This window comes from Apiospora marii (genome assembly GCF_038362585.1).
Source record: "Apiospora marii strain CBS 49790 chromosome Unknown utg000004l_segment0_segment1, whole genome shotgun sequence".
NCBI classification, from domain to species: Eukaryota; Fungi; Ascomycota; class Sordariomycetes; order Amphisphaeriales; family Apiosporaceae; genus Apiospora; species Apiospora marii.
The window spans coordinates 2,002,638-2,019,866 of record NW_027117376.1 but is presented as its reverse complement, the minus strand read 5'-3'; the positions used below and the strand labels follow the sequence as shown (position 1 = coordinate 2,019,866).

Here is a 17,229-nt window from a genome sequence, read left to right as displayed (position 1 = left end):
CTCGATGTGGGGTCGATAAATCGCTTCCTATGCTTGTTGTTTTATATATAAGAGGTGTACTGGGGGAAGAGACAAACAGAATCTACAGACGGTGCACGCCATGAGACCGAGAGCCCGGTGCGTCTCATCCTTTGCCCAGTCGGGGACGATAGCCTTAGGACCACCAGAACATCAACAACACCGAGAACACATCCCCAGCACCTTGATATCTAAATTGCATATCCCATTGTTGACCGGGCTGATATAGCCTAGCGGCACTATCGATATAGTTTGCTTAAAGGCAAGAGGATTCAACTCCTTCTGCGGTCACGTTTTTCGATCCCGTCCTACGATACATTTTCGTTTTTTTAAGACAAGGGGCTCATTTGCATTGTCAGTCGCATCAACGCTGCCCATAATGAAAAAAAAAAAAAAAATCGAATCAATACTGTTGTGCCAATCCTACAGACAGTCTTCCATTTCCCACAGAAGCTGATCCCATTACCGCAACACCAGCTTGGCGTTAACATGAACGAGGTAGCGCCTCTCAAGACAACTCTTCCACCCGGCGACGCACCTCAGGCCACGGTTCCTTGTACTCAGGACAGAGCAGATCCAGCTCGTAAAACCAGTGCTCCAATGACTCTTTATCGTACGGGTTTTTCTTGGCAACTTCCCGAGCCTGTTCGCACCACCGAACCCCAATTCCTTCTGCTCCTCGTATCTCCGCATCCGTCAGGCTGGAACCGGAGAGTTTGTCCAGCTCCTCCTCGATTCGCGGGATCCAGCATTGCCCCCAAAAGTCCGGGAACAGCGAGCGATCCTCCGGGTCGGTCTTGATGAACCCGACAGCTGCCTCCGTGAGTTCTTCCACTAGCTGCCCGTGTAAATGAAGAAGACAAGATTGCTCCTGGTTGATGATGACTATGTCTTTGCTTTCCAGCCATGGCTTTCTGTGACAGAAGCTGAGATGTCCATCTACAGCTAGCATCACCGAGGCTGGCTCGCAACAGGTATGTGTAAGCTCCAGGGCTCCAAATGTAGTGTACCTGATTGCTGCTTTGTACGTTTGTATCGTTAGCTTCATATTGCATCTGTAATAGAGTCTCTCCATCTGAGTTCGGATGTGATTAATGCACCGCTCGCGCTGGTTGCACCTTGACATCATTCCTTTTATCATCCATATGAAAGGATCGCATTGCCCTATTGAGCAATGGCATTCGCACCCGTCTTTGAGATTTTCCCGTAGCACAGTCCCACTGAGCTCTTCGAAGTGATCGGGGTCGTTGAATATGTATGAGCCACTCCCCAATACCCAACCTGCGAAATGTGCAGCATACAGTCCGATATCTGAATCGCTGTGGACATCGGGAGGCTGCGTTGGTAACCGGAAAAACGGGTCGGCCCCGTGTTCTACTAGCCAGCGGAAGTATGATATCCTACCTGGTGCTAATATGTAGTCGAAGGTCCGCACATGGTAAAAGAAAGAAGGGCTTGGGTAGAATCCGTAGCGGAAGAATAGATCGGCCAGACCTATCCCATGAATTTCCCGGAAAATCCAGTCATAGTCGCTTTCCACCCCATCGGTAACAAGACGAAAATGTTGGGTTTTGCGTAGTTGATGATAGGCTTGCTTTATATCGGTGCAACTTGAAGTCGATCGATTACGCTTTGAGAGATATTGGAGGGTCAAATGTGGTCGCATTCGTGATATGCGTGTTGCCCTCATGTGAACGACGTAGCGGCGTCTTGCGAGCTCAGATGCCGGGCGGAAGAGATTAGTAAAACCAATCTCCTTCAAACTGTTTCGCGTTTTTGTGTTACAACCAGCTTCAAGCAAGATATCAACACATTGTGTACAGCCGCAGCTTCGACATCTTTCCGGGCTTGTACCATTGATACACAGGCGACCAGTACACTGCATAGCAACTGTGAGTGCAGTGGTGCGATATATGTTCGCCTTTTCCAAACTACTCAAATCGGCAAATTCCAATAGAATTTGTAAAATTTGGGGTTTGCCTGCTGCGAGGTGAAGCACGGTGTGCCCATAGATGTCGACTTCGGACACTGAACCAGAATAGTGACCCAGGATACGCACGACCTCTTCAGTATCGCTACGGATCACCGCCATGCTCAGAGGCCCACAATCGCAGGCTTCTCCTGGTTAGCTAACGAAACCAAGGATCGGACTTGAAATTAGCATACCTTCCGCATATCCAGGGCATTCCTCGTACAAGTCCAAAATTCCAAAGGTAATATACCAAACGTCCCTATTAGCGCCTTTACCAACGACGCTTGGGGTTCTGAAGACAGGTGGTTGGTTCTCCGGATTTGCCTGGAGTAGGATATTGATAGCGTTCTTAGCCCGTTCCCTATAGTAGTTACCCATCAAGAATAACCATTTTGCACCTGTACCTTATAGTTAGTACTGATTTCCCCTGACAACAGATGGACCAACTTAGGCTGTCAAAGGTAAATTTGGGTACGCCAAATCCGCGTAGCATCTTTACCAGGTCAAAAAAGACGATCATGTCCTTGGAGCCCCGATAGTCAGGTTCTAATCCATCTTCGAGCTTATAAACGATTAGTTTTCAACATAATTTCACGTAAAGACGTTCTGACGTACCATTTTGACGACGCTATGCAACAAGGTTCTATTCCCGCTAGTAACCGCAGTCGGGCAAGCTTTCTTATCATCGAAAAGCCTCACGATAGTCTTGATGCAGGCAATAGCGAAGAGGTCGATACTCCCCTTGTAAGATAGTGTGCAATCCCTCAGCAGTTCTAGGGTACGGAAAGCAGGGTCTGATTCATCGTCAACTGTGGCGTAGTAGCTAAGATTCGGACTGATACTGAAGCCCCCCGCTCCCGAAGTCATCGTGAAGGAGAAGTCGACAGCAGCGTGGAGGATGGAAGCGAGTCCTGAGTACCCGAAGCCTATCGATCGTCGGCTCTTATTTGCTGTATTTGAGAGAGGACACGCTGGCCAATGGCCTTGAACCTCCGATTTCTTCGACAGACGAAGATGGCCTAACCGCGCCCCTTGGATCACCGTCGACCGGTAAGGGCGAGGACAAGTGCAACGGATTCTTCCCACGAGGGAGTCAAATTGCGGGCTCCAGGTGGTGCTAGATGGAAAGGCGGATGGTTGACGGTAACGACCATGGAGCAACTGATTCTGGCGCGGTGCTTGCTTCGCCCCCGTGATAGTATCGCAGAGCTCTCTTAGCGCCGCTGGCTTGCTCGCCGCTCTGGAAACCAGGAGAGTCTCGCGTTGAAGGCTTTCGATTGCCTGGAGCTTCTCCAGCTGTCGATCCATGGTTGCTTGCAGTAAGTCGTGTGAGCGTCTGAAGTCCTCCTGAGCAGCCCTGTCACTCTCTCGCATTTGGGCACTGGTTACTGCGGCGTGCGACAATATTCGATCAGTCGTACTATCGAGTTTACGTTCGAAATGCGGCATCTGATCACGAATCTCGTAAACCGGAGTCAGGGCCGTCGTCACTTCTGAGCGCAGAAGAAGAAGTTCAGAAGCATGGTTGCGGGAGCCCGTTTCGATCGCAGCGAGACTTTCGCTGTGAGAAGTCGATATGTCTCTGTAAAAGGGGTTAACGTGAAGCTGTTGAAGTTTAATCGTATAACGGTCAACCTACAGTCCCAAGCCTGCTAGAGTGAGCTGTAGAATGCCATTAGCATTCTGCAATCGCTGGACGATTACCTTGACCTTTGGGCGGTCAAACGCGTAGGTGAGTTTCTTTTTCTTGTTCTTAAATCGCTGTCTCCAGGTGGTAGTATCACAATCTGCCAGCGCAGCCAGCAGCTCTTCGACGGCCTGGAGCTCTTCCTTGCAGCACTGAGTGTTCTTTTCGATTGCAGGGTCATGTTGGTGGCTTTGAAAGAAGTTGTGGGAAGTGGCGGCCTGGATAGTATCGAGAGCGGCGGCAAGCGCCTCGTTCTGTCGCCTGACAGATGCTAGCTCGTCTCGTCGGCTCTCCAGTGCATCAAGGTAGCTCGCGATGCCCCCTGTAATCTGGAGGCCTAGTGATACGAGGCCGGCTATTGAGGCAGCCAGTCCTACACTCTCTGCTGCCATGGTCTGCGTGGCATTCGCCTCAATTCGGAACCAAACTCTTCAAGTTGGAACAAAAAGCTGGAAATCCTATCGAAAATCTATGTGCACTTCTTCACCCTGGGAAGCAAGAAGGATCTGAAGACGAGAAATACTGGCGATGGAATATTTCGAATGAAATCGAGCCTTGCCCGTAGCTTGCGTGATTGAGGGGGTAGCAGTGGAAATTAATTCACTTTCTCACCGCAGCTGCTGAAGGCCAGGGATATGGCAAATGACGTACAGCGCATGCAAATTGGCCCAATGGGAATTCTCCAAGGTGCTCACTGTCCGTGGCAGTGCTTACACCCTCCTCAGCTGCTTTGAACAGGGCAGCTTTTAGGCTGTGAGCCGGTTCTTGATTGAGAGCCCCACGCCGCCCTGCCATGGCTCGTAGGCACGTCGTTTTGGAATGCTATACAAGCTTGAAAATGTTCACTGTTCTCAGATGTCCTCAAGGGAGAACGAGTATTATTGTTTAGGACGGTGGGGTGGGGGCTGGAGTTGGAGTTGGAGATATGAAAAGGCCGGATCTTGGCTGGGCTGCACGTTAGATCGATTTACCTTAAGTACTGAGCTTTGGGTTGGAGGGCTAGCAACCCCACCACATAAATTTCATCTGGCATACGAGGTGTCATGATTAGCAGGCGACCATTAAAAAAAAACCATCAATCTATTAACTCAAATAATGTTGTGGTATGTCCAAAGTAGTATTGGGGAATAATAACCGGTGAGGTTATTCACACAGCCTTCCTACGCTCATCCTCAGCAGTGCGCGGGCTATATCTGAGGCTCTGTGGCAGTGTACCTCAAGCAATCTAAACTTTAGAATGGGTGCATTCTCTCCAATGGAATGCAAAGTCGCTAGGTACGAGGAGCTACTGTACGCGCAGAAGAAGATGCAGATAAGCCATGCCCACTCCAATCGTGCTGACAGGACAGGCCGAGTTCGTGACGTGGCATGCATCTGCATATGTGGAGTGGTTGGTTTTCAACACAAGCTGATCAATCGCCCGTTTGAGCAACGATCAAGAATGCATCTAGCCAGCGCTTTGAGTTCCGCATCTCAATGCGTCTCTCTCATCTCTTGATCCGTGGGCCACGATTCCACAATGTCTCGATCCACGTCTTCGACAAGTGACAGAAGCTCACAAGAGCCATACCCCAAGAAAGGGAAAACTCGTATTCCCTCTCGGTTGGTCAACCAGCGAGCAATAATCGATCTCGGCTACCCATTCATCGTCGAGGGCGATACTACCGTGCTACAAAAAGCGTTAGGACAAGAGAATATCGACGAACTTCTTCGCCTAAGTGAGGAATACGGACGTCAAGTTGCGGATAATGGTGATGACCAGATCGACGACGAGATTGAGGTGGTCGAGATCAATGCCGGTCCGACATACGCGAATCGAACATCAAGCCCAAGCCCATCAGTCCAAGGTGGGCGGCCACCGACTGGAAGCGTACCGACGAACAAGTTTCAACTGGCTCACTTCGGTGAATCTGATCGTACACCACCCGGAGGCCAAGCTTTTCTGAATGGTGTGCTTCCACTCAACGTTGGAGAACGTTCCTCGACTGTCGTCCAACCATGCTCAGGATCATCGGACACCCAGAGGGCTTGGAACCAACCCAAGTCGTTTATGTGTGATGGCTCAATATTTGCCGAACTATTCGACATTCATGCCGCTGAGTATCATTTGAACCATTCCGGTGGCCACAAGGTCACTTTGTACTGCCCAATCCGACCGCAGAGCCAAGATGCAATGTTGCCACAGGTGAGAATGAGATGGTTGTAAGTCACGTTACCTGCACAAAGATCATAACGAAAACCATATGGGGGCCATGACTGACCGTGCTACCCAAGACATTTACAGGGGGTTCCGTCGAAACTAGCGGTATTGGAAGTAAGTGATTCATGCTAGCCTTGACCTGACGAATGAATAGATTCCAACTAACGATGATCGCAGGAGTTGGTCGCAGACTGCCCCTTTATCTCCCAAGATCTCAAATTGGTCGCATTGAAGGTTTTGATGGAGGTAACCCAGCGATGCCAGAAAGCCTCTGAGCTGGGAGCAGAGGTTGAAACAGGAACAATGATTCGTTTCATTGGACGACGGTATACATCCTGTTGGAGTCACCAAGCGTCAACTTGGGATACAGAACCAGTCACGTTCCTTTCCTCTCCATTCCTCCATTTCCCTGAACAATCGCTGGGTGGCTCAACCGGGCCTATCAAGACTCTACACGAATATCTATACTACTATGATACTGGCAGCATGCGATATGAACAGCTGGGCGCGCATGGTGTAATACTTGGACAGGAGACTGCATCACGGACCCTGCATGTGCCGAGTACATGGTCTCTCATAATCGGCTCGGGTAAGCAAAAGTCTCTGTCACGTATGTGGATAAAACTAATGGCTGGTAACCAGCCCTTTTCATTACATTTTCACCACTTCCTTCGCGAGAGGCCTTGGGCGAGAACATTACCTTCGACCAAAAGTCCCAGAGCTCGACGCATGGTATCCATACTGTGCGGATAATTGATGAACGGAACCAGTGTCGTTATCATATTGTAGTGGATCAGGAATACAACTTCGTGGTAAGTCCGACATCAGTTCTGAACACCCAGTACTCGACGTCGATATATACTCACAAGCAAAGGACTTCTTGAGACACGCCGCAGACTTGACACAGCCCGATGGTATCGATGCATCTAACTGCATTCTCACAGATGAAGCAGGGAAAGTCGTCGAACCAGCATCGTGGCTATCTCTTCTGGCTTCTGGTGAAATCGAGAACCACATATTCCGGCTGCGACAAGCAGATGCAAAACCAACCCTTGATGACGAACGAAAGCTGAGAAACTTCTCGATGAGGCTTTTAACAAATGGATCGAGCTTCTCGGAAGATCTTGAACGAGCTTTGGCAAAAAGGTACGCTGACTCTTGACAAGAGGCCAATGCCAAAATATTTGGAATTTCATCAATTGTGAATCTAATGATACTGAACAGCGAACCCTATCAAAAACAACCCTTGCTATTGGAGTACCGTGTACGACGACAAAAATGATCAAATTGCAGTTTACCGTCCAGAAACCCGGCTAGGGGAACCTGATACTGAAGAGATCTACGGTTCACAATCTTTGCTGAGCGAGCATTTGGCCCCGAAGTCACGGCAAGACGGCATAGAGACCATATGGGAGGGGTTCTCTGTCGAAGAAATTCTGCCAGATGATCCACAAGCCACGTGGTCAGCAATGAACATTCCACCGGCCAGGGCTTCAACTTCCTCACCAGCCTCGTTTACGCGGACCAGAGAGAGGCCCATGTCGGGCGCGCGTTCCAAATCTAAAAAGGTGAACTTCAGAGGGGATGGGAGTTCGGACCAAACCCATCAGGCGGTTCAAGGGTCTGATCGCATGTCGGCCTACACGACAAACACGACAAACGGTTCTGTTGCCCCACACGTTCCTTTTCTCACGTGGAAGATGGATGGGCCAGACCAGACAAGAACGAAAATCAAGCAGGACCAGACTTTGGTACAGCTCCTGAATGAGATACACAGATCCATGATGTCCGGCAGGTGCAGAAAGATATACCTAGGAACATTCCAGTGCACGGCACAAAGTGTGGCCAAGAGATGGCTGCCACTAGAGACTAATAAGCCCAGCTCCGCAAAGGGCGTCAGCACCTCTCCACCAGAAGGCACAGGACCTCTTGACTCTGCTGCTTCTTCGGGCCTACCCAACCCTGAGAACAAAGAATCAGACGTGGAAGAAGTGGCAGGCCTCTTGTCTGCAACGGTACAGACATCAACAGAAATCATTGGGGATTTTCTGCCAACGACTGATAGTTGCTCCATCCACCCACTGGTCATGAGGTTGTGGGGAGCGGTTGAGACAATCCTCCGAGTACTATGCCCCCCGCCTTGGTATTTGTTGCTCGAGTTTAATGCTGACTCTCCACACAGCAAATTCGGCTGGCTGCGGTCAGAAGCAGTCCAAAAGAGAGGTGTTCTTGGGCGATCATATCAGAGGAGGTCTCTGAACTTGAGGGTGAGATGTCGGATAAGAGTCTTCCCACCCAAAACTGCCCGAAATGCAGCCAGAATTTTGAATATCAAGATCTGCAGAGCGCTGTCGACCACTTACACCAATATCACATCACCAATTGTCCCAAGGCTGCTGGCCCAGCGGGCCTAGTCGACGACCCGTGTGTCGGGTGGGTACGTGAAACGGGCTGCGATATTATAAACCTCCCGGTACAAACCGACGATAGCATCGCCCCGGCCATACGAACGTTCCTCGATGCTATGAAAGGAGTGAGAGAAAAGACCCGCGACTTGCACTTTTCGATTCGCAGCACATCCAAAGGGGACGGCAACATGCCTTTGCTCACCAACCTAGTCCTCGCCTTCGAGAAACTTGTTGGGAGGTATACTCTCATAGCCAAAGAGATGTCCTGGATCAACAGGAACGGAGCGCAGTCTCATCAAGATACAGTCGACCCTCGGATGATACAAGTTATCAAGGACTGGGGCGCCCAAGCCGAGCAAGACATTCACGAGCTTCTGAAACTGGCCAAGAGGGACGTTATCCTGTTGGGCTCCAAAAACCATAACATCGACAAGCTCATCATCGCGCCTGTTGGCCCGGAGTTCCTTCTCACCGCCCTCCTGAGAGATGTGCAGAATGACACCATACTGCAGGGGACGGGACAAAAAGTCGACATCGTCAAATACTACCGAAACCTGACCAACAAAACCCGATTCGGTGCGGTTCGGGATCCAAAGCGGCAGAGATTCCTGGAGATCTCGGCGCTGGAAGAGGAGCTCGAGGCCCTTCGAAAGGTCAACCGGGTTCAGAAGCGCCTTTTTCTCGCATGGGAGCGGATGCTGCGTCCCGACGGCTTTCAGTCTGCCACGACCGAGTGGACCTACGTCAAGGACCGACAGGCCATGTATCCGCTGGAATCCAAGCTGGTCGCGTCCCACGAAACCAAGCTCACCGACGATGATAAGTCACTGGAGGGACTGCAAAACATCGCGAGAGGGTTGCGATACGATCTGAAGCAGAGCATAGAGATTCTCGAAGAAGGTCACGGCAAAGCCATTCGCGTGTTTACCATCGTCACTCTGTTCTTCCTGCCACTGTAAGTGCGCGGCGCTCCAGATGGCGATATTGATTGCCCAAATTCTTTCTATGTGCTATTGCTAACATCGGAGCTACAGGTCCTTTGTCACGAGCTTCTTCGGGATGAACACCACGGACGTTCGCGACACCGACTGGGACCAGAGGATGTTTTGGGCCTGCGCTCTGCCCGTCACTGTTGGAGTTTTGACCCTGGCTTTCGTCTATGGCTACAAGTGGGATATGATCACTGAGGCGTTATCTCGAAGACTTCTTCTTCCGGCGGCGAGGGCGAAATCGCCTTATCACATATTGGAGGACGACTTGATACCTTTGACGGGCGCCAAGAATCAGGACAGACCAAAGCGATCACGGGCGCATGCAGAATCATCCTCCAAGACACGTACCCAGCTATTTGTTTCGAAATTCAAGAACAAGACAGGCACGAAGTCGACCCCTATCCAAAGGCGGCAAACGGGAGACAGTTTGTTATACTAGGTAGAGTAGGCTTAGCTACCACCCCCCTCACATATGAAAGTACTGTAAGTATTGTTAGCTATGACTACGTGGCGTTATCCTACTGTGTGTTTCATTCCTGAAGCTAGCATTTTTCTATTTTGGGAAAGGCTCAAATCATACGCAGTTCCAGTTCCAGTCGCCGTAACGAAGGCTATTGTGGATGTATTCTCAAGACAACTTCTTTACCTGGCAAAGCTCAGCATGCCAGGGTTCCTTGCAATCGGGAAAAATCAAATCTAGCTAGTAAAGACAGTACTCTGTACACACCTTTCTCGACATCCTGTCCGCCCCACCGAACCCCAATTTCTCCCGCCTCTCTTATCCCGGCACCCGTCAAACTGGAATCGGAGAGTCTGTCCAGTTCTTCTTCCGTTCCAAGATTTCAGCATTAGTTCCAGAAGTCCAGGGATAGCGAGCGACCCTCAAGCCAGCCCGGGTGATCTCGCAATCTTGTTCTCCTCGCTTCTGCGCCGAAAGCCGAAATGAATCGAACTGGCGCGTGCAAATGGGGTCTGCCGTCATTTGAGCACCACGCATTTCATAGTCGGATTGCCAGCGTGCCAAGCCACCTTGGATATTTTGCCCATGCCGACCCGCTTCGCAAACAGCCCGTCCTCGTCCCATACCACGACCATGACATTGTACAAGGGAAACCCCGCGATGTCGATCCTGGGGTCGTTGCCCCAGTACTGGGCCTCGGACAGGAGCACGAAGTCGTACGCGGGAGTCGCGATGTCCTTGCCCTGGTCCGTGGGAACCACGTAGCCCACGACGTTGTCGGCGTCGTCCAAGATCTCGGCTTCCTTGATCAGGAGCGTCTTGGCCTTGAATGCCTCCCCGCCCGCGCCCCGTTCCCAGAGGTGTTCTTCTCTGGGTTCTTTACCGCGGAGCCGAAACGACGCCGCCGCGGTCTCGCATACTAGGTGGCGGTCCTTGAGTGGAGCGCCATCCGGCACCTGAGGGGGGCCCGGGTCTGCGTCCGGGTTCCCCCGAGGGTTCCTCCACTGGCGAGCCCGTTGGAGGAATTCCAGCTGTATTGTTGAATCCCGATCACCAAAGGCCATGCCTAGCCCGTGGCCATTCACAGGAACAAGCTTGCCTGTCGGCTCGGGACTTTTTGCCCGCTCAGGGATTCTTGCCAGGTCAGGGAATCTTGCCTGCTCAGGACTTTTGAGAGTGATCGGCTTCGAGGGCACCGGTGGCGCCCTGATGGTTCCCGATTTCGGTCTCCCCGGAGGCAGCGGTGGCGCTCTGCTGGGTTCCGCTTTTGGGCCGCCCCCCGAGAGCAGTGGTGGTGACCCCTTTCCCAGCCACGACCTTCTCTGCGACCGCTCCGGTTGTTCGACCCACTTGTACCACATGACTAATGGCTTGACGCGCTCCTCTGCAGCATTGCCCGTCGCCAAGAACTTCCGAAGAGAACAGTCGTCGTTGCCCGACACCCTGAATGTCTCTTCCATACGTACCCCTGGCGAGTCTTGGTAGACATTGCCTCCGGGAGGACCTTTGTTAACCTCCCAGCCTGCCCACGACCAGCTGGGGTAGGTACTTTGCATTCTCTGGGTCAGGTATGTTCCCGAATCTGCCGGAGGCTGCCACAGTAGCGCAAGGTCGAGGTAGTCCTCTGGCAGGCCGTAGAGAGTGTGGCTCTCCTTCTTCCGGGGCTCTGTACTTCTCATGTCTTCTAGGACTGACAAAAGCCCTAGTACGCCATCCAAAATGTCGGTAGAGTTGGTCATGTTCCGACTAGTGTATTGCTCCAGTAGCTTTGCGTACTGATCGAAGAAGGGCGACCTTAGTAAGACTGGGTCGCCTTGCCAGTTCTTCTCGATTGGGCCAGGGCTACAGGAGGGCATCGAAAGGAGTGGCATCGGGGCTGGGCCGTTTCCTGCGTGGACTGCCGGCATATCCTCACGCAGCACCCCGTGCCGACAATGGAAGCTGGCAAAGGTCTCTCCGAATACAAGCATTCTCTTGGACAGAAGCTTCTCTTGGAGCGTCCAGCCCCGGGCATCCCACTTGCCGTAGGACGCATCGTACTCCACGGGTAGTAGGATGTTGATGTCTCCTTTCACCTCTCGGGCCACCTGCTGAGCCTCTCGTGAAGAGGATACGCCCGCCAAACCAGCATTGGCGTCTTCCCCGGCGGCTGCGACAATGGTCACCGAGGCATGGCCGTAGATACTGTCCATCTGGGTGATCTGCGATTTCTGACGAGGAGATGCCCGTTCGCCGCGTCGGTCGCCCTGGACGACGCAGAGGCTGTCGACCCAGAGGTACCGCATGCCTAGACGCTTGGTGACTTCCATGGCATCTTTCACCGTCTTCCCTAATTGGTCAGATGAGGTCCAACGACCGAGAGCCTCGATACCCAGCTCTCGGAGGTGCAGGGTCTTGCTCCCGAATTCGCCCCAAACGTAGGAGAGAGCGGCATACTCCAGTGTGTCCTCCTCCCGCCTTGACAAGTCGCGGCTGATATTCTCGGCCTGGAGAACCCTGAACCTGTCGTCTAGCTGGTTGATCTCGACTAGTCGAAAGTCTTCTCCCGCGGGTGGAGGTAGCCTGGTAGACCAATCCGGCTTTGCACAATCGTGCCCGTGGCTTCCACGGCAATGGTCCATCCATTTGCGGCAGTCGGCCTCGACGTTGACCTTGTCCGTGAGGATTTTGCCATACGTCAGACTCAGTCCGTATTTCTGGTAGTCCGACGCGATTCGCAGAATGAAGGAGCTGAGGACCGACAGGGGCGCCTCCTTTCCGAATCCCACGACTGAAACGTGCAGAAAGGCTCCGTCCTCTTGGGTGTTGTTGTGTATACTGATGGTGACCACGACCGGCAACTTGTGTTTCTTGAGTGCCTCTTTGGTAGAATCAAGGATCGCGCTAGGATCGGATTCGGTTGCTCGCTCGTCGATGTGGTTAAGGCTTTCGCAGAAGGGGTTACCCTTCTTCAGGAGTTTATCGATGGTCCCTCCTTCCGCCAATATCTTAAAGGATTTGTCGGGAAGATCATCGGGCATGTGGTCTATGATTGCTGGGTGCTCGAACGGATCATGGATGGAGATGGCATCAAACAATAAGCTGCAAAACTTGCAGCCATCGTCTTGATGCTTATTCCCAGGCTTTTGGCGGTGCTTGATGACGTGGAAGAGAGCGATGATGGTCTCAGAAGCTTCAGTGCTTGAGCTGGAACCTGACGTATTCGGCGAACGGAATTGGTCGAAGTCCATCTCGGAACACTTTTTACAGAGACCGACTGGTTTCTTGAGGAAGAGAGACATCTTGGCTTCTGATAAGATACCAAGACCTAGAAGGGGGCTAGTGGAAGAGAGAGGCAGGGAGTTCTTGTTGGATCGGAAACGAAAGAATCTCGAGGTTTCTGTTCTTGGTATTGAACTTTCGGTTCGATACCAGCCAAGCCAAGAGAAACACAAGACTCAGAGAGCAAGATACCCTCGAATAAAGAGACTCGAGGTGTCGAGGGGAGAAAGGGAATGTAATAAATTCCAGTGATCAGGTACTCAGGGGCTGGGCCAAGCCCCAGTTCCTGATAAGGCTGTGGGACACGTAATGTCGAAATGTTTGTTTCTACTGTATGACTCCATGGCTGCCTATCAGTGGAAGAACATAGAAAAAGTGATCGTTCTCACGCCAATCACTTGCAGAAGTTGGACAAGCCAAGCCGAAGTAATGCAGTGGCCATGATCCTTATTTGCTCCCCTTTTCCTAATTCAGATGCCTATTGGTAGGCGTTACGACAGTGAAGGAGATTGGGCAGACCATTTTCCAAATATAGAGCAGCCTTGCCTTACAGCCCTCCGTACAAGCGTTTACCAACACGAGGCTGTGATCCTAAATGTATATCGCTGCGGCTTACCGGAGTTTTCTTTTTGTCGTCGTTGCATGATACAACATCAGCGAGAGGCGCCAAAATGTTACAAACGGTCAGGTCTTGTCGGATGTTGGGCTGCCGGATCTGCCGAGGCAGCAGCAAGCAGCAAGTGTGGTATCACAAAGCGCCATCGTTGCCGCCCATAGGCCACACTAGGCGTCTGGTTCGTATAACAAAGAGAGCAACGGCGATCCAAGCTGCAAATAGTGCCACAGCCCCTTTCGATGGACCGGAGTACGTACAGGAACTATATATGAGATATAACATCTGATAGCCTTAATGATTATAGCTAAACTAAGCTGTTAAATCCAATTAGTATTCTACAGCCGCTGGACGATCCTTTGGACTTCGAGGGGGGGTCCAATGAGTATGTGAGTTTTCTCTTCTCGTTCTTTATTGGCTGCCGTCAGGTCGTAGTATCGCAAGCCGCTGGTGCGGCCCGCAGTTCTTGGACGGTCTGTAGCTATTCCTAGAAAACAGAGTATTCTTCTGATTAAGGAGTCATGTCGCTGGGCCTAGAAGGAACTGTGGGAAGTAGCGGACTTGACCGATAGAACGATGTGCTTGCGGCCGCTTATGACACAATCAAGTCAAGGTAACTCGCGCTGCCGACTGTGATCTGAGCCGACTGTGATCTGAAAGCCTAATGGGCAAAACCGGCTATTGCGGCATCCAGCCCTACGCTCTCTGTTCCCATACCCTGGTCGGCATTAGCCTGAGTTCGGAACCAAAGGTGCTCGCCAAGCCGAAACAAGAAAGGTTGGCGATCGGGTATCTCGAATGCGATCGAGCCTTGTCTGTAGCTTGCGTGCTAGGGGGGCAGTGGAGATGAGTTCACAATCCCACTGCAGCTGCCAAGAGCCGGGGATATGGTAAGTGGCGTCCCAGTGGATGCGAGTTGGCCCAATTGGCCTTCTCCAACGTGTTGCCCACGGCAGAGCCTACGCCCACCTGAGCCGCTTTACAAACGACACCTCTTGGCCATCTGCCGGTTCTTGATCGAGAGCCCCGCGCTGCCCGGCCATTGGTGGTTTTGATCTCTTGGCAGCATGGAGTTGGAGGCAGCAGAGGAAGGCAAGGGAACACGACAAGGATTTGGCTTGTTTGCTTCAGACGGCACCGCGTGGTCGCCGATGACAAGACCTCAGCCTTACGCATCCATGTACAGCCTAGGAGGTAGTGAAAGAGAACTTGAAGGTGCTACCGTATCTTGCGAGAAGGATCGCTGGCAAGGTTGATATCAGCCTATTAAATCACACCAGGAAGATACTGCCAAGAGTAATTCATATGGCAAGGGTGGGAGCCCAGTTTCCGGGGACATAACAGCAAAGCTATTATTGAATGGATACAATAATTTTCTGAAGACGGAAAACGCAATTCGAGCCTAGGTTTCATGAGTTCTATTGGCGTTTGCTCTTGGCAAAGCGCTGCGTAATTGGAAGGCTGTACGAGACGGAAATATTTTCAGTATGACTCGACGCCAGCGTGATACTAATTGGGTATCTCTTAGCGCGCGGCTCCTGTTCCTATTTCTGATTTAACCTACCGAGGCAGGTATCAGCAACAGACAAATCATTAGGACCCCTTTTTGCTTTCTTTTTTCGGATCATACCAAGCTCCCCTGACTGCGTCTGCAGCAATTGCGGCCCCCAGTAACTCAGCTACAAATCAGTAGGGACAAGATGTGCGAGTGATTCGTCATAGTCTACTGGAGATGCTAGCCGTACATTCAGGGTTGGATCGTCGGGCTTTCTGCACTGCCAAGATCTGTGGCGGTTACACAGGCTGTGACCACAAGATTGAAGAGGTCTTCCCGGACCCGGTAAGTTTCCTGAATTCCCCATGGCTCCGACTGGTCAAGGATGACAAGTTCTGGCTGGGAATAGAACATTACTGGCAGAAAAATACGGGATCTTGGAAGGTCTCTGGCGGCGGAGGCTATGGCTGCCACCCTAAGAGGAAGACTGGCGCGGGGGCCGGGAGGTATTGTAACATTGCCAAGAATGGCAACGTGTGTGAACGACTTGGCCTCTTTCCTCCGCGAATTTTGATCCTGAAGCTATTTGGATTCTGAAGACTTGGGTTTATTTCTTAGCTTGTCCTTAAAAGATAGATCTCCACTATCTGTCTACCATGCACTCGTTCAGGGCCTCTCCCCCAGCTTCATACGTGCTCGTACAGCCACTCAAGCAGAAGACGAAGACACAGCCGCCGCCTTGCCATCACCCGCGAACCCGTCCGTCCGGTACATGGCCCTGGCCCTCCGCGTGACCCACTCGGCGCAGCTGATCTCGTCGTAGCGCTTGGCCTCGCCCTCGGCGACGCAGCTGTCGAGGACGCCGCAGCTCTCGTCCCAGTTGAAGCCGACGAAGAAGGGCATGCTGACGCGCTCGCGCCCGCTCCAGTTCTGCGCCCGGTGCACCGTGCTGATGTACCGGTCGTTGGTGATGCGCTGCAGGTAGTCGGCGATGTTGACCACCTGGAGATGTGTTAGATCGTATGTGTAAAATCCTGGGAGGAGGCTCAACTTACGAGGGTGCCTTCAATGGGCTTGGCGTTGATCCACTGGCCCTGTCGGTTTAGGACTTGCAGACCCCCGTTGTCGTCCTGCCAGAGGATGGTGAACAGCTGGAAATCCGTGTGCGACCCGATGGATACCTCCTGCTCTGATTGGGGCCTTGCCGTAGCTTCGTCCCCCTTGGGCTTGGGGATTGGAGGATAGTAGTTCATAGCCAGCACGGCGTCCGGGTATGTGAACTTGGAGTCGAAGAAGTGCTCGTCCAAGTCGAGGGCCAAAGCGAAGGCGCGGACCAGGGCGCGGGCGAGCCCCAGACAGGCGCGCCAGTAGTCCACGATGGCGGCCTTGAACTGCGGCAAATTGGCCGTGGCCTCCCAGGGGAAATCCTCCGGGCTCAGATGAGCCGCGGCCTCGGGCGGGATCTGCGAGACATCGGCCACGGACGGGTCGAAGCGCGGATCGTAGACCCACGAGAAGCTCTCGCGCACGTCGACCGACTCAAAGGGGTTGATGCGCAGCGTCGCCGGCGGCTTGTAGCCGTTGAAGCGGTGGGAGCGGTCGATGCTGGCGCGCATTTTCACCTCGGCCGGCTGCCGGAAGAAGTCGAGGCAGGCCTGGTGCGCCGCCTCGGTCGTCGGGCGCGGGATCCCGTGCCCCGCGATGTAGAAGAAGCCCATGTTGGTGGCGGCGTCGCGGATCTGGCGCGCGACGGCCTGCCGGTCCGGCAGGGACGGGCTGGAGAGGCCGGAGACGTCGATGACGGGGATCTCGGACGGCTCGGCGTCGCGGAGCGGGGTTTGCAGGACGGTGCGGGAGACTGGGCCGTTCCCGGAGGAGATTAGGAGCTGCGTGGTGGGGATGTCGCCGGTGGCCATGTTTGGCGGATGTTCGTGGTCAGCAACGGTTTTGGGGTCTTAGACTTGATCCTTGTCTGGGTTATACGACACAAACATCTCTGCAATGCTGGAAATGATTGAGGTCACGTTTCCTTTGCCCTCCTCGTATGGTGCGCCGATCTATCGCAATGCAGCGATTCATTGGCTTCGTGTTCCCTCAAAAGCATGATAGTCAGACGCAGCTGC

General features: G+C 52.6%; 4 protein-coding genes across 4 annotated transcripts; 1 reads left to right on the top strand and 3 right to left on the bottom strand.

Moving 5' to 3' along the window:
• Positions 1–526: 526 nt before the first annotated feature.
• PG985_007590 (uncharacterized protein) lies at positions 527–4,069 on the bottom strand (the record flags this gene model as incomplete). Its single annotated transcript, XM_066827358.1, has 6 exons — positions 527–932; positions 1,206–2,046; positions 2,185–2,388; positions 2,438–2,552; positions 2,606–3,572; positions 3,630–4,069. The coding sequence occupies 6 exons, from the start codon at positions 4,067–4,069 to the stop codon at positions 527–529; spliced, it is 2,973 nt and encodes a 990-aa protein (XP_066685033.1).
• A 3,936-nt stretch (positions 4,070–8,005) lies between these two features.
• Positions 8,006–9,716, top strand: PG985_007589 (uncharacterized protein; the record flags this gene model as incomplete). The annotated part of the gene is made up of 3 exons (XM_066827357.1): positions 8,006–8,020; positions 8,060–9,240; positions 9,320–9,716. The coding sequence occupies 3 exons, from the start codon at positions 8,006–8,008 to the stop codon at positions 9,714–9,716; spliced, it is 1,593 nt and encodes a 530-aa protein (XP_066685032.1).
• Positions 9,717–10,255: 539 nt separating this feature from the next.
• Positions 10,256–12,967, bottom strand: PG985_007588 (uncharacterized protein; the record flags this gene model as incomplete). Its single annotated transcript, XM_066827356.1, has 1 exon — positions 10,256–12,967. The coding sequence occupies one exon, from the start codon at positions 12,965–12,967 to the stop codon at positions 10,256–10,258; it is 2,712 nt and encodes a 903-aa protein (XP_066685031.1).
• A 2,847-nt stretch (positions 12,968–15,814) lies between these two features.
• On the bottom strand, positions 15,815–17,022 carry PG985_007587 (Pantothenate transporter liz1; the record flags this gene model as incomplete). The annotated part of the gene is made up of 2 exons (XM_066827355.1): positions 15,815–16,108; positions 16,162–17,022. 2 exons carry the CDS (start codon positions 17,020–17,022, stop codon positions 15,815–15,817), a joined length of 1,155 nt encoding a protein of 384 aa, XP_066685030.1.
• Between the last annotated feature and the right edge of the window lie 207 nt (positions 17,023–17,229).